This window comes from Tympanuchus pallidicinctus, unplaced genomic scaffold (genome assembly GCF_026119805.1).
Source record: "Tympanuchus pallidicinctus isolate F22 unplaced genomic scaffold, pur_lepc_1.0 scaffold16, whole genome shotgun sequence".
NCBI classification, from domain to species: Eukaryota; Metazoa; Chordata; class Aves; order Galliformes; family Phasianidae; genus Tympanuchus; species Tympanuchus pallidicinctus.
In genome coordinates this window covers 7,644,066-7,661,299 of record NW_026294679.1, presented here as the reverse complement: position 1 = coordinate 7,661,299, position 17,234 = coordinate 7,644,066, and the positions used below count along the sequence as shown (strand labels likewise).

The 17,234-nt window shown below is 49.0% G+C and overlaps 1 protein-coding gene across 6 annotated transcripts in view; it reads right to left on the bottom strand.

Moving 5' to 3' along the window:
* Window positions 1–16,817, bottom strand: part of AFAP1L2 (actin filament associated protein 1 like 2) — a 55,595-nt gene extending 38,778 nt beyond the window's left edge. For all 6 annotated transcript variants that reach the window (XM_052677084.1, XM_052677081.1, XM_052677082.1 and 3 more), the window contains exon 1: window positions 16,677–16,817. In XM_052677084.1, the coding sequence (XP_052533044.1) occupies window positions 16,677–16,692 (16 nt within the window). In that variant the 5' untranslated portion in view covers window positions 16,693–16,817. The remainder of the gene's footprint in view (window positions 1–16,676) is intronic.
* Window positions 16,818–17,234: the final 417 nt, after the last annotated feature.

Sequence of the window (17,234 nt, the reverse complement as noted above, 5' to 3'; positions counted from 1 at the left end):
GTATATGGCATCCCCAGGCAGCATTGCTCATCAAGAGGAGATCAGCTGCCAGAGTCCTGGAGAAAAGGGAAACACAGGAGAATAACCTAAACATCCCTGCTTTGGTTTTCTTTTTCCAGGAGGAAAGGGGTTGGGAGGGAGTGCGAGGAGGCTGCAAAACGATCTGAAAACAAAACAAAACAAAAAATAAATCAACAACCTTGATTTCTGAGTTGATTCCAGCAGTTCAGAAAACCCACAGTAACGAGGGTTGCAGCCCCAGCATTGCTCACACCATGCTAGCGCAGGGCAGGGCAGCCCCAGCACTCCCTGTGCACACATAATCACAGAATCACACAGAATCACCCGGGTTGGAAGGGACCTCAAGGATCATGTAGTTCCAACCCTCTTGCCTAGCAGGGACACCAAACGTACACATTCAGAGCTACCTGGCTGTGGATAGCACAAGGGGAAGCACAAGCAGCTCTTTCATCTCGGTTGCTGCTGAGAGCAGGACAAATGAATCTTCAAAGACCTTTCCCATGCTGCCATCCCTCACTTGAGCTCACATACCAGGCTTTTCAAGCAAAATGCACTCAAACCTAGCCCAGCAGTTTGATGCCTCGTCCGCGGTTTTCTTGAACTGACTCCTGATCAGTTCAAGGCTCAAAGCCAGAGGTATCTGCAACCCAGCCCGAGGGCAGGTGAGGAGGAGGGAGCCCATCATCTCTGGCCAAGACTCCCGGTGCGTCGGTCCCTCCTCCCAGCTCTGCCTGTCTGTTCTGTCAATACACACACAGCGCCAGATGACTCAGCCTGCTGCTTCCCCTCAGGACTCGGAGCCGAGATACGGGCAGTGGTGCAGGGGAAGGTGGAGGGAGCGGCTTTGCACCATGTGAAAACAATGTCATTTGTTTTGCTGGTCAGACTCCTGCACTCTGACAGGGATGCAGAGCAAAGCCGGAGCCGCACGGCACCCGCTGTGAGCAGCTGTAGGGCCAAGCACCTTGCAAGGTACGTCCTTCCCAAAGCCACACAGACGCACAGGGCCCTGCCCAAACAAATCCTCCAGCAGCTTTCCGCCAACACAGCTGTGGGTGTCAAAAGCACTGACTCAATATGCTGTAATTTAAAACCAAACTCATCTCTTCAGCTGAAAAAGAAAAAAATAGAAAAAAAAAGGGTTGGTTATCCTCACAACTTATTCCCTCTCCTGAAAAACCAGAGATTATTGGGCTTTTGGCAAAGAACTGCTTTCTGAAGGGATGGAAACCTTGACAGTGGTCACACTTAAGGAGTAACAGATGTACGTTTCCACTAGAAATCCCTTCTGCCCAGATCAACTCCAGGACATGTAGGAGATCCAGCAAGCCAGATCCTCTGATGAGGAACATCCCAGTGACACTTCCAAAGCTCTGAAAACAGAAGGCAGCCAAGGAGCATCATTGTGATGAGCAGCATGCTTGGCTGCGCTGGAGACAGCAACGTGGCTCTGCCCACATCAACCAGGGCTGGGTGGGAGCACACCTTTTGCTCCTAGTAAAGGAACAGGGAAAAGTGGCTCATGAGTGCATGGAAGCAACGAACCTGCCAAGGGAGACTTCATGCTGAACCAAAATAAAGAATTAGGCAACCCAAAGAGCGTCTCCCCTCCAGCCAAGCAGAGCAGCTGATGAAACCACCCTTCTGCATGACGTGCCTAGCGGTGCTTCAAGGAAATAGGATGGTATAAATCCATTAGAACAGAAAAGCTCTTTTCCTAGACATGACATGGGACATAAGCTCCCAACACTTGAGGTTTTGCTCTGTGCTGCCAACCAAGGGGTTTCACTGGTCATACAGGTGAGGTAGGCAGGCACCTCAGGAGAGCACCTACTCCAACACCTGCCCAAAGCACCTACAGCAGGTTACTCAGAGCAACGTGGTCCAGTTTTCAACAGTGCTCACAATTATAAAGCTTTTCCCTACATTAAAATGGAGTTCCATTCCAGATAGTGCCCACTGTCTCTTGTCCTTTCACTAGATACCACTGAGAAAAGTCTGTTTGTCTTCTTTACTCCCCCCCCATCAGGTATTTATACAAAGCGATAAGGGCCCTCCAAACCTCCCCTTCTCCAGGCTGAACAGTGCCAGCTCCTCCAGTCCCTTCATCATCTTCATGGCACTTTGTTGAACCAGCTTCTATACATACACAACTTTGTTGTAATGGGAAGCCCAGCACTAGATAGACTCAGTATTACCAGCAACTTACCAGGACTGAATAAAGGGGAATAACCTCCTTCCACAATCAGTTGCTGTTTCAAACACTCCTCTCAGTCTTTTGTTACCTGTGAACCTTGTGTTACCTGTGGTGAGGATGTACTCTGCCCCATCAGCTAGGTCACAAATGAACAGTACCACCCCCATTATTGAGCCCTGTGGCATAACATTAGCAACTGGCCTCCAGCTGGACTTCCTGGCACCAAGCAGGGATGGGATGCAATGACCAAAGCCTTAGTAAAGTCAAGATTAACAAAGCCTCCCTCTCCCCTCAGCCACTGAACCAGTCACCAGCATTTTACACATATCAAGAGCGTAAGATAATTGGGTGTAGAACATAAAGCAAACATTTTTCCAAGGTGTCTACTCATCAACTAAACATAAGTAGTAAGGTATACATGCTATTTTTAAAGCTTATTTAAGAGAGTAATACTGCATATCAGTGGGTTGTTTGTGTTGTGGACTGAAATATGGAGTTAAGACTCCTCGTGTATCACAGACAGACAGAGTCTAGTACCCTCACCTGTATTTCCACATGCTACCTTAAACCAAACTTACAGATGCAATAGCTTGATACTGTGTGGGCTCATTTTAATCAGCACTCACCTACATTCAGTTTACGACTGAAACACTGGCACTCTACCAAATTGCATCACAACCCTCCGGCAGTATCTGAATGCCTCCAACCAGTGCATCACATATTTTCTCTCTTGGCTTTGCTTTTCATAGGGTTAGAAGAACATCTTGTACAGAAATTTTGTATAGTGTATACAAAACAAAACATTAAAACCCATACAAATAGATGGAAGCTGCTTTGTTAGTCTCTTGGGTCAGATCCAAAGAAGCCCTGGTCTTTTACAGCCTGAACTTCATCCCAACAGAACAATTCACTCCACACTGACAAAATCTTGATTTGAGCTTCACAATCCATGGACAGGTTTGCCACAAAGGGACTGGACTATTCCAAGTCTGCTAGCCCAGAGGGAGGAAGTCAATCTCAGGATCCATGCAGAAGCTACACACAGGCAGCTCCTGGCCAGATAGAATGCATACACACAACTCTCATGAAACAGCTAAGTACAGCTCAAATCTTCAACTGTTCCCTGCAGGCAAGGATATCCCCACACACCCTAAATGCAGCTGGTTTGTGATATGAGTATCATGGATTTATTCCCAGTGCAGCATCTGGGTCATAACTGTCCCTTGTTAAGGCTCATGGGTACAGGTGGGGAATGGGACAGCACCTGCTTAAAACAGATGCACATACTGGATCCCAGTATATCCTGAAGTCTTCAGCTTCTGGAGGAGAAATGCTGTTTCCGTCTAGCACTATTAATCTGAAGGATCCCAGAAATACTCCATGTGAAAGAGACTTCAGGAGTGGCCAGTCCAGCTGCATGCTTAGAGCAGCATTCACTTTTAATTCACACTGGGTTCCTTAGGGATCAGTGATCAGATCTATCCTGTGAAAACCTTGAAGGATGGAAACTGAACTACCTCTGTGCAATCTTGTCCACAGCTTGACTCTCTTCATTGTCAAGGGTTTTTCTCATATTAAGTCTGAGCCTTTCTTGTTCTGTTTGTCTGTTGTCTCTTGCTCTCCCACCATGAAACATCTCCCCAATAACCTTCCAAAAGTATTGGCAGCTCTACACTCAAGTCTATTGGCTGCCTCCAAAAGACTGATGTAATCTGCAGATTTGTTGAGATGTATACTTCCCTTCTGCCAGGTCACTGATAGAGATAAGCCCCAGGGCAGAACACCCCGGGAAACACCTCTAGTAACTAACTGGTCTTCAAGCAGAATACAAACCACAACCCTGTTCTCCTTGAACTCCAAAATCCAGTCAGTTACTAACTGACCTACAGCCCACCCATCCACAGCCCAGCCACTTGTACAGTAGCATTTGTGCTGGATAAAGCTGTCTCTGTGGCTGAGCATCACCATTGCATTCTAATACAGAGAACATACTGCATTTGCTCCAGAAAAGTCTTTTTGACCTGAGTATTCCATCTACCTCTCCTTGTTTATTTAACCTAGTCAACCTAGTAAGAATTTCATCCTCAAATTGAAATAATACAAATTGTGCATACAAGTATTCAAAAACCAAATATAAGAACTGGAGGGTTTCAATCAAATACCATATTTCAAACACAGCCTTGATCAGCGTGAGGCCCTTGGAGGGCTTGGACAGTTCCAGCCAGCAGGCAGAGCTTAAGAGGTGCTGTGGGAACAGGAACAGAAAATTCACCAAAATGAGTTTATTTGTGGGCAGTCAGAGCAATTCCATTTTGATTTATTTCTACTTTGAAAGAGACATTCAACAGCTTCCCAGCATTAATATATTTTCATGCTCAAGTCCAGAAAGGGCTTAGAGCTACTTATGCCCAGTTACTGTACATTTCCACAACAGCGTGAGCCTTGGCAGGCTGCTCAACCAGCTGGTGAGCCTCAAATCCGCCAGAATGTGAGGAATCAAATATTTTTCCTCCCAAAATTCTGAGCAGCTGTTTCTCAGGAAAGACACTGGCCATCTTTCAACAGATCTGCTGGACAGGAAGTAGATGCAATCAATTTAACTTTGCTTGCAAAGCCAAGGGTGTCTTCACCTCTCTAGCACCATTTTAAGAGTGATTATTTCATAGCACAGAAAATGTTTCTTAAGCTAAAGAGGCTAAATAAGATATGCAGAAGAAATGTCTAAGGAATTGAAGATAAGGCTGTATGCTCTCTGTCATACCTTCCTCCACACCTTTTTCTATCTCCTATCCATGAGATCACTTTGAGAAATATAAAGGTTATTGCAATGACTAAGAAGCTTTCTATCTGAGGAACACACAAAGCTAACGAGACCCCTGTGCTTCTCTTTCCTCTTTCTTTTCCCTGCCATTGGCTAGTTTCAGTCCTCTCCTGCACTAGCAATGGTATTCATCACACCCTCCACTGAGCCATATCAACTTTCATTCCATGGAAGGTATATGCAGCAACAAGAAAGTGGTTTCCAGTGAAACTGGCTCAGAGGGTGGGCTGCCTATCAGAGCAGGCATAAAGCGAGCAGCAGAAGTGCCTGGTCAGGGTGAGGGCTCCCCTTCCCCGTGGGTGTGAGGTGCTGAGCAACTCAAGCTCCCTCCCATGATGACACCCTTAGAGACCTCCCACTCACTTCTCCCACTCCCTTCATGCTCTCACTGAATTGAAAACAGGCAAAGGTCAGGTTATCCCATCCCTTTTTCTCCTATTGGTCTCTTCCCACCTCTGGCATCTCTACTAATTCGAAACCACCCACACATTCACTTCACATGACAGCTCCAGCCACTAACATCTAACAGCTGACTTTTTTCCCTAACTTGTTGATTCAGACATGTTTTCTTATGCAGTAATCACTCCAGGATTTCAAGTCTATTTCATATATCCCACTGCTTCCCACCCCTTTTCTGTTGCTCTGTATTCCCAACTACAGGATCTGTCTCACAGGATGACAGCCATGCTATAAGGCAGCAGCTCTTTGGGCAGCTTTGTAACATGATAATCTTGAAGTGTTTTCCCAGCCAAAATGATTCTACGACCTGTAACACTGCAGGAGTCTCCACTCTCTGGGCACAGGGGCACCTCCTGGTGCAAGGTACTGCTCCTTCTAGTCCTCAAGTGGGGGTTCAGGAAGGAAATTCCTATCTAGGTGGGGATTTTCCAAGGCTGTGGGCTACCACAGCCATGCCTGGAGAGGTGACCAGGAACTCTGTTCTGCAAAAAGTTCAATTAGAACAACAAAAAAAAAAGTTTTGCCCCAAAACAACCAGTATAAGGTAGATGTTTATAGCAGGGTTTTACTGCCTGCCATCTTCTACAGAGTTTTTAGATCCAGACAACAAATCAGTTTCAAGTTAGAAGAAAGCCTACTTCTGCTGGATTTGAATCAGAACCCTTCTAGGTAAAAAATAAAACACAGTTAATGGAAATGTGGCGTGCGTGGAGCTTTCACTCCTATTAGCAGGTCTGTCCGAGAGGACACAATTTTCCATGCATACATTAAGCCAGTCCAATACTGACATCAGCTCATTTCCATTGATCCTGATTACATAATAGTGACTTAATTCTCCATAGAATTGAATTTTCCATATGTTTGGATCCTTTATTGTTGTTACATGATTTCCTTGTTCCCTTCTGCATTTATTATTTATTATCCCTTTGTCCTATCACTTAAACATTACAGTCTTCACTGCAAGCAGAAATTTCTACAGGCTTACTTTGTTTTTCTGATACGATGTTCATCCTACCAATCTTCTTCCAACTAGAAGACATGCCAGTGACAATACTGCAGTACTGGGCACACCTACAGCTTTGAGGATTCTGGTTCTGGACTGAAGTTACTTTTTATTATGACCTACGTTAAGAGTAGTTAAGAACAGTGATGGCACCCAGGTACCATTACTACTATTTACAATTCACAAACATCAGGTTTACAAGATCTGGAGGTTGTTCAAAGAAAGCTCAACAGATTGCAAAGGTATCACAGTACAGCTGTAGATTAATATTTGTGTCATGTTTTCCACCCAAAAGACAGGTCTGTTCCCATCAAGGGTTACAGGCCACACAGTGACACTGCAGAAGCTCAGCAGTTCACTTCTGAGTGCAAGTTTGTTGTGGGTCTCTGTATCCCCAGCACATCTCCTGGTACAGACACACTTCTTCCAGCTCTCACATCACAACAGTAGCTGTTCTTTGGCATCATGCAAAAAGGTGGGTTTTGGTGTTTTTTTTTGTTGTTGTTGTTGGTGGTGGTGTTTTTTTCCTGTGCCAAAGAACGAATTTATCTTACTGTTCCATCATATACACCCAGGACTAGTAATTCACACCACATCCCCAGGAATAATGAAACCTCCCAGATCACAGATTAATCCCTGAGAGATCTGAGGGAAGTCAGATTACTTGGAATATTTACCTTTCAAATGGGGAAAATACCACAAGATGACACTTTCTGGAACATGAGATAAACGAGGGACTTTTTTCCCTGTTTAATTCCTTCTTCTCTATACCTTGAGTCACCTCGTCAAACAAGTATCTCATAACAAAGCTTGTTACTACCAGGGAAGGCTAGAATGAAGGGTAAGGCAGTCCTTGCTGCCAGGTGACCACAGGGGACCTGAACACCCTGAGCATCCCAAAGGAGCACACTTGATTGGAGCATCACTACCCCATGGGCTGATCTCCCAGCACACTGCTCCCCTTGCTCTCTGGTCTGTCAGTGAGCAAAAATTGCCTGGGCAGAAGCTAGCTAGCAGCTGCCTGCCTGTAGGGTGGGAAGGAGAGCAAATGTCAAAGATGAAGCAGGCGAGGAGGTGGGACTGAAGGGCTGGGCAATCCTTCTCAGCAGGAATAACCTGCTGGATAGCAGGAGGTTTCACAGGCTTTCTGTGTCAAAGAAGTCTCTATCGCCTACTGCATGCAGCCACTGAAACCAACAAATAAACATTCTCTGAGGATCTCCCTCAGCTAGATACCCGCGTGTTCTTAACCTGCAGAGGACAACAACAGCTCAAAACATACACTGAACGCAGAGTACAGCTGCAGATATGCTGAGCACCAGTGACACTTCTGCACTGGGACTTGCCAAAAGCTTGCTGCCTCACACCAGATGTGTGTCACCACATCCCCCGGCTCCTGGCCGCGCAGCACGCTGACCCAGGCCACCCAGCCCCATGCATGCCTGCGCATCGTGGCCTGCGCTGTGACCCAGCCCAGGTCCAGCTGTGTTTGCTTGGGCAGCTGCGGTGCCACAAAATACAGCTGCATGGATCTGGGCTGGACACCTGGCTCCGAATGAAAGCATCTCAGTAGCAGGAATTGGCCATCCCTGCTTCACACAACCAGAGCAGACCCTGTGACCAGTCAGGTCTCACCGCATCTGCCTTCTTCAGAGAGCGGTGGTGAAGGAGTCGCATCGAATCAGGGTGGCAAGGCAGCAAATGTGCATTACAGAGTCTGACTCAGGTCCAAGAGACCCAGATTTCAATCCTGGCCCCACCTCCAGCCTGAGCTGCAGTGCAGGAAGTTTCTCCCCTTCCTAGTTTGTCCACGTTGCTCACTGCTCCCATCGCTCCAGGAGTGATCTTCCCCCACCCCAACCCTCTCTGGCTGCAAGAAAGCTCTTGGCAACCAACATCACAAGTGTTTTGTTTTGTTTTTTTCTTTTCCTTTTGTTTCGAAAAACTTCCACACTTCATTTCAGACATTATGGTTTTCATTTTCACATAACATACGCTGTGACTGACACGTCACAGCCCAGCTCTTAGGGCTTTATTTCTGAATTCACTATAAAGAATTGCTTCCCGCTACTGACTGAATCATCTCTTCTAGATCAAAGCTGCTCCTGCTCAAACTGAAACAGAACAGTTTGGCATTTGACTCTTTCATCTAGAAGCCAGCTCTGTGCTAGGCAGCAGCTCCCTTTACATATAAAAAAGGGAATATTTTACTTCCTTCTTGCCATACTACGGCAGAGCAGGCCTGCACTTTTGGGAACAATGCAGACAAAAAGTGAATGTATGAACAAGGGAGGGAGATCTTATGGGCAAGCATTGAAAGGAAATTTGAAATTCCAGTGCAGGATTTGGAATTAGCAGAAGCTTTCAGGAGCTCCGTTTCATCACAGCTGAGCAGAAGATGAAGATGTGGAGCACTGACGGGGTCCCTCAGCAGTGGGGCTCCCGGCCCTTGCTGAGATCTGTGCAGAGGGTTTGGCTGTTCCCATACAGCCCATCCCCAGTGTGCTCAAGCCTCCTTGTTTTTTTTCACAGTCCAAGGAATTATGTCTGGAGGAAGGGTCAGCCATGCCTGTGCTCCAAGCACCCGGAAGCGCCGGCATTTCTGCGGGGTGAATATGCTCCCAGCTCTGCATTCCTCCTCTATCACACATCAGCTTTTGTTAACTTGAAGGTTTGATTTCTCGGTGTGCCAAAGCATCTTAACAATATTTCTGGTGCAATCAGTAAAGGAACCTATCAATAACAACTGGTTAAGCTTTCAGTGAGCCCAATCTAAACCTCAGATCCAATCTGACCCTTGCGGTCCATCCATCAGCTGTGCTGGAGGGACACAAGGAATGAATTTGGCATTTCCCACCTCCTCTAGATGTGGGCCAACAGACATTCATGTTTGTCAGGAAAAACAGGAACATATGCTGAAAACAGAGCATTTCCAACAAAAACCTCCATCCAGCATGGGAACAAAAGCAAACCAAGAAGGTTTTGCAGCTAATGAAGAGTGACGGTGGGAGGCTGTCTGACCAGAATTAAACATTATAAGGATACTTAAAAAGAGAGCACTGGAGTACCATGCTCTCACAGAGCTGTCACAGAGACACGAAATATCTGACAGAAGTAAGAACATGCAATTTGGAAGTGGCACACAGCAGCTGACAGATTTCATACAGCTGTTTCACTCAGTTTCACAGAGACAGAACTGCCTACATTAATGGCAGCAATACCCATCTCACTGCATGCTCAGCATTAACGGGACACCCTGTATCTGCTCTCAAAGTCCTCACTCAGAAACACCCCTCTGTGCTCCCTCAGTGGCTGTGCTCCTGTTTTTCCACAGGCTTTCGAACACCAGTGACTTTGGTAGGTGATCAGCTTGAGAATAAAAGAATCATCACAACTGGAATGACACTGGCAGCAAATAGCGCACAGAACCAAAGGGGGATGTCATTATTCAAGCCGAAGAATTGAAGGAAGGCTGACGTAGCCAACAAACACAGAAGTTCAATTCCATGCTGTTTAATGCAGGGTTTCAGCCAGAGGCAATCCTATGGAGGCTGCCCCAGGAATAGAGGTGCTCAAACCCACAGACATACCCACTTTCCCTTCCCACAGCACCAGTTTTTCACGCTGGGCACTGCGTGGAGCCCACTGCACTCAGCCACAGCAGTACAACATAACTGCTGCTGCTCTTTTTGCTTTGAGGCTTGGAAAGCTATCAGAACTACAGATAAATCATCCTGCTGTTGGGAATGCTGAGGCATCCCGGGTCGAGAAAGCATTTGTTTCTCTTTTCAGCCAGACATGGGAATTCAGGCTTTATAATGTATAACTTTCAATTGCCATTTTGCTTCCCCCCACACCACCAACTCCCACTTCAATTTCCAGAAATAGACCTCTTCCGCACTCAAAGAGAGCATCTGCTTGAGCAGCTCGAGCTGCAAACTACGCTCACTGAAGTTATCTAGCAAAAAGTGCTAATAGACACAGCCTTGGAGCAACTGCATTCTCACCCAGCTCTGCTCCACTTCACACACTGCCAGGAGACACTGCCAGTATCACACAGGGTAATCCATTTAGATAGATTTGATAGGGATTTTGGCATATACAGGTGATTAAATCAAGACCCTGCTGTGCTGGAGCTCGGACTAGCTGCCACTATCTAAGAGTTCAGATGACAGACTGCATTAACAGCACCTCAGTATCAGGATCAGAGGCAGAACTACAATTCAAAAACCCAGAAATCAGGAGTGAAGCTTGGCATAAGAAACACACTTCAAGACTGACTTACTGGATCTGAGGAACTTTCCTAGAACTAGTCCCTATGGCTCAAACAGACTTAGACACAAACCAAGCCACACTTGCAAGCACTGATACATTTATGGACGCTTGGATCAGTGACAGCACACTGAGGCAACCTGTACCAACAAGGCAATAATTCCTTTCAGCAGTCTTCTCATCAGGGGAATGGTTTCAAAGCTGCAGTAAGAGACCTAACTGGTGTGGCACCTACGGAACTGGTAACATCATCAGCCAGCACCACTCGTGAACTGAAAGATGCTGTGCATGTGTCCTGAATAATGACTGGAAAGAGGAGATGGGATAAAGTTGAAGCAGCAATGAGAACCTGTGTTTATATAAAACAATACCATGCTTAATTGAAGAGTAAATCATCTACAAGCACTGCTAAGTGGTACAGTAGCTGACTTCTGTTTGGCATTGGCGAGAAGAAATGTGACCTTTTGGTTTTGTGTTTAGGTGAGTGCACATCTGCTGTATGCCTCTGAGAATACCTGGTGTGTGCACAGCCCTCACCCTGCAACAGCACAGCTCCCGACTGGACAAAAAGCTGTGCACGCAGACTGGGGATTGTAGGGGCTGAGCATCACCAGCACTGCACTCTGACTACTGCTCAGGGAAGTGGGGAGATTCGAGACGGGGGAACATCCCAGATCCCACAGGTCAAACACAGCTGGGTGGGATCCACACTGCAGTCTGTGCTTCTGAAGTGAGGTGAGGAGGATGCTGCAGCCCATCCCTAACCCGGCTGATGGCAACAAGGTGAGGAGGGCCCAGCTGCTATATAGGTGGAGCCCGATGAGCCTGAACAGTTCTCACATGGGGCTGCTCATACCTCATCAGCTGCCAAGATCAAGCAATCCTATAGCAGATGTGGAACAGTACATCACAACCTCAGCTCTCTCTCTGATTCTGTATACACCAGGGCAATGGAGAGGCCTGAGATATATGACAGTAAAAGCAGCAAAAGTTTCCACCATTCAAGATGAGCAGGCACATTTTTAGAGGCTGCAGTAAAACACAAAATATCCTTGAAAACACCAGATTTATGCAGAGGAGATAGGACATGCTCCTCAGCCAAACTGCAGGGATGGAGCAGCTGATGGGGGTGGACAGATGGCTCCCAGCTGTCACAAGCCCTGCCACAGCCTGGCATTACCACATTGCCACTTCTGCAAACCTCATTTTTGCACTTGCACATTTTCACAGCTGCAGGTGGTGGCCAGCTATACCCATTGTGATCATGCACCCATTTCCAAAGAGCATCCCTGCGCTACTGCTGATTTCCACTCACACACAGTGGGACCATTGGAAGTCAGAGCTGTTTGGCACCATGCTGACTGGACACATGCACTGCTTTGCTCCAACAAATGACAAATGGATGCTACTGGAAGCCGGTGGGGCTGCAGCTGGCTCCGTTGCATTCCTCAGCCCAAGGAAGCTCCACGTTTCAAACACATTTGTGGAGAGACGTTCAGCTCACCAGTGACATTGCAAAACCCTTGGGTAACTCACATTCTGTGCGAGCCAGCTCTTTCTTCCCAAGCCTTAATACCTCTCATGCTTTTCAGTGATAAATAACAACGATGCGATCTGCAGAGTGATTCTGGATCAGAGATGTGCATGCAGATACCTTACCTCAGCCCACGGGGACCTGTGCACACACTTCCCCTCACACCTGCCTCCAGTAGATCAGCCCCAGGAAGGAGGTTGTACTCTCACACCCCATCAAGCCCAATCCACATGAGAAGGAGCCCAAGCACAAACTGCAACACACTCCTAGCTTGGACCCACCTTGCTAGAAGCACTGCTGCCAAAGCGTTACGCCAACAGCTGTCAAGAGCATCCAGGCTGCTGAGCAGCCCACCTCTACCCTCCAAACTGACTCCGAAAAGCCCAGAGCCATTAATTATTAGTGAGATGGAGAGACTAAAGATATTTTTAATCCCAAGTGTCACAAGAGCAAGAGGAGAACCATGTGCAGCACCCCGTGCTGGGGGCAGTGGCTGCTCCCACTGTCTCAGGGGAAGGTTTAAATTCCTGCACGCAGAAGGAAGCCCACAGGCTGGGCTGCCAGCTGGGACTAGTGGGTCTCTGCTTCCCAGACTTATTGTAAGCCTTGCACTGCTTTCATCCTAAGCAGATCCAAATGAAACAGGGGGGAGAAAAGACAGTAGAAAAATTTTTATGCAAGACAGAGCACAGACCATCCAAGGAGGGGACATACTGGCTTCTATTAAATCACAAGCGGCAAACACATGCATTATGTGGGAGTCTCAGCCTGATCCTATAATTCTGAGATATTTACTTCCAGACAGAGCTGTTTATAACTGAAGACAATGTTGCCATACATCAAACCATCCTCAGATGTGCTTTCTATGGAATTTTGCCCACAAAAAAGTCAATAGGTCAGTGGAGGAAGAAGAAATAACAGGAAAAAAAAAATAGTATGCTGGTGACGCTGACCTGCACATTTTGGATTTGAGGCCAGAGTGCCCAGTGACAGAGCCAAAGTGCCCCACTCGTGCTTCCACCACCAGCAGCTGCACTCAGTGCCTTTTAGCCCCACTCCTTGCCTTTTGGGGTTGGTGCAGGGCTGAAGCTGAATGCTTATGACTTGCCCCACAGGTGCAGCACCAGCTTTTATTTCACTTTAGCCCAGCAAGGAGCAGGGCTGGCACCAGCAGCATCCTGGGGTCAAAGCAGACAGACACCCACAGGCTACACAGGCAGACCACAGCACAACACACGTCCTGTCTGCTGACCTGGGAGCAGAGCAGTGGTGACTCACCTGCCACCACCAGTAAACACCAGCAGGCAGCCCGTCAGACAGGCTCCGGGACCACGGCAACCCAGTTCAGTTGCAGGCACTGGTCCCCTTGCTTCAGGGAGCATTGCCTATGGCCCAGTTGCTCATGCCCTGCATCGCGATTAATCACAGCTGAGTTCTGCTCCTCACAAACATCCCCTACAGCTCTGGGCTCTCTGGTGGCTGGTGCCTGAAGACACGCTTCCCTGCTTTGGTTGGCTGCTGCCCTTCAGAGGGCACAGCAGGTTGTTTGGAAGTAGGAAGCTCTCAGGACAACAGCATACCCGATTTAGAATAATTGAGATTGGAAAAGACCACTAAGAACATCCAGTCCAACTGTCAACCTGTCACCATCATGCTCTCTAAGCCACATTACTCAGTACCATATCTTTGCATTTCCTGTAAGCCTCCCAGGGACGGTGACTCCTCTGAGCCCGGTAGAACGATTGGGAGGAATACATCACCCACATGCAGAGGAGCTTGGGGTTTTGGTCCTGAGATTACCGTACTGCTCCCCCATCCCTGTCTGGAGCTGGAGCCATGCTCCAAGAAGCAGCAGCACTTTTGCATAGGCCCTCCCTGTGCTGTGGGCACTCAGTGAAAGCGACTGGCACACAAAGAACTCATTCACAGGGATCCCATGCATGCAACTGGAGCAGAGAAGGTGTGTGAAGGGGTGAGAGCTGCCCCACGCAGGAAATAAACACCACACAGACACCAGAGCAGCAGGACTGAAGGGTACTGCACCCTCTGCCCATCTCTGAGACAGAAATATGACCCTGGCACAGTGATGGTGCGTGGGATGGCTTGGCTGGAAGGGCACAGCAGATGTATCACTGAGACAGGCTGCGGTTTCTGTCCCAGAAATAGGTTTCATCTCCTAAATCCCTGCTGAACAAATGACTCCTGCGCTTGTTTCCTTCTTCAAAACCCACTGAGATCACTCACTCAAGGAGTTACTCAGGACATTAATCAAAGAGGACTGAGCCCAGCAGCTGAGCGCTGTGTTGGGGTTGGTACAGGGCCCTCACCACTCCATTTTCTCCAGCTGCCAGGTGCACCAGGACCATTAGCTGAACACAACAGCTGTGTCGGTGCTCAGCTGAAGAGAAAACACATGTTTGTATGGATCACATTCATTTGAATCATTTCAATTTGAACTCTGATTAACTGAGTTTTCTAGAGGGTCTCAGACCATTATCATGGCTCTTATCATTGTCCTCTCTGCTCACAGTTTAATCCTAGTCATATCACCATGTATTTTCAAGAACTTGTTAAAAAGAACACGTGCACAAAATCCCAAACAGGCCCACACCCAGATCTCCTCCCAGTCCAGTCACAATAGCTAGCAAGCAAACACCTCATCTTCCTACCAAGTCACCCCTTTAATCCTTATCTACAGCACCAATTGGCTCCTGCTAAGACCTAACAAGTGCCAAGGAACTCCCCTGTGCAGTTGTCCCCACACCCCTATTGGCATGGGCTGAGAAAGGAATGTAGCTCTGAGGAGGGTTTTTACCACCTGAGTCCTTCCCTGTGCCACTCCACGGGCCGCCAGCCCCAGCTCGCACCCATCCGGCCCCACACGTCTGTCCAACTGGATTCCTGTGGTGTGTCACCCTCTGAAGCAGCAGGGACACCTGTGTGCCAGCTGGGAGCCCTGCCTGTACTTAAGGAAAACAGCATTGCTGTCTGCTGATGATTGCAACCTTCATTTCCAAGTAATAAAAAGGACCTTGGAGTCAAAATCCTCCTCCCTAAACACCACTCTGTTGCCTAACAGTGCCTTTTGCCTCCACCCATCTCCAGCATCATAGCATTTCCCTGCACGAGCACTCTGTCCAGCCAGTGGCACAGGCAAAGCTCCCACCAGCACACGCACCTCTTCCTGTGCTCACTAACTGCCACTCATTGCTTTCTCTACCTGCTCCTCAGTGCCCTGCCTCACATGTGCCCTCTGCACTGCCAGCAGTTCCCACCCTCATGGCCGTTTCCCTCTGCACCCTCGTTAATGCTGGGCTGGCTCCCACGCACACACTCGCTCCCATTGGCACAAAGGCACTAGCAAGCCCCCACCATCGCAGCACTTGCTATTCATTCCACATGTGCAGAACACATCCCTGCTGCTCTGAAGAAGCAGTGTGCATATTTAAATAAGACAACATACAAAACATAGCTGAATCTTAATGAATCTTTTGCTTTGCTGCTGGAACTGAATGGAACTGTGTAGATCCTGCCAGAATTAAAAGAAAGAAAAAAAAAAAAAAAAAAAAAAAACTGCACAATATTTGACTTGTAATATCATCTTGAACGTCAGTCCAGCAGCATGCTTATTGGGTTTGTAAAGCATCGATTGTAAACGGGAACCAAAATGCAGCAGGAGGTACAGTGCTGGCTGTGTTGGGGTGCTGCAGGACTCGTGCAGCTCAGGCAGAAAACAGAGATTGATTTCAGCCAGTGCGATACCTTGATATTATATGAAGCCCTACTGAAGAAGGATTAGAGGAAAAGGGATATGAATTGAACGCATCTGCTGAGTTTCAACCACATCTTGCCAACTGGAGGAAAACAAACGCAAACGGGTCAGGCAGGCACACGCGTGCCGAGTTCCAAGTCCCCCTCTCACACTTCCAGGCGTCCCGAGGAGGGCGGCGGTTTCGGCAGAGCCCCGTTTACACAGCGGGTCCCAGCGCCGGCTCCGCTCTCCCCGGGAAGGTTAACACGAACAGCAGCGGCCGAAATGGCCGAGCGCACCCGAGCGCGGGGCTCTCTTGCAGCTCCCAAGGCGGGGAACTTTCCGAGAGCCGCCCGCAGCCCTTCCCGGTGCTACGCCCGAGCATCGCTGCGCAGGGAGGCAGCGGGCAGGCTGCAGCAGACCCCGGCAGAGCTTTCGGACGGCAAAAAGGGTTCGACTCGCAGCTCGCACCGCCCGGCCCCACTCGTGCTTTTCCATCCCCACTGCGGTTCTCCACTCGCGGGCACAGCGATCCGAGTCCCCCACCCGAGATCGTTCCCCTTCGACGCCGCTCCCCAGGAGCAGCAGTGGACACGGACACGCGCGGCGCCTCCTCACCTTTATACTTCTCCATAGGGGCCGCAGGCCGGGGCTCCCCGGCGCTCCGGGACAAGGCGCTGCCTTCCGCGCTCCGCACCGCTCCGCCGCTCACCGCCTGCCCGCCGCCGGCACCGGATCCCGGCCCGGGCCGCCCCGCCCCGCTCCGCTCCGCCCCGCGGCTCCGAGGTGGGGAAGCGGGGAGAGGAGCGGCAGCTGGGCCCGGCCGGGGGCAGCTCCACGTTGTCCCAGAAGAGCGGCGCGCCCCGGAGCTCTCCGTGCCGGGATGAAGCTGCCGGGTACCGCCGTCCCTGGGACAGTCCCTCTGTTGTAGCCCCGAGGCACTGAGCCCGTGCCCTGCTTCCCAGTAGCTTTGCCGAGGCAGGGGCTGCCTCCTGCACAGGGCTGCTCTCCCAGCGAGGTGTCCCTGGGGTCATAGGATCATAGCGTGGCTTAGGTTGGAAGCATCCTCAAAGATGTCCCAGCCCTGCCCTGGGTTGGGTGCCTCCCATCAGATCAGTGCCCAGAGCCCCATCCAACCTGAGCACCCCCAGGGTTGGGGCATCCACAGCTCTGGGC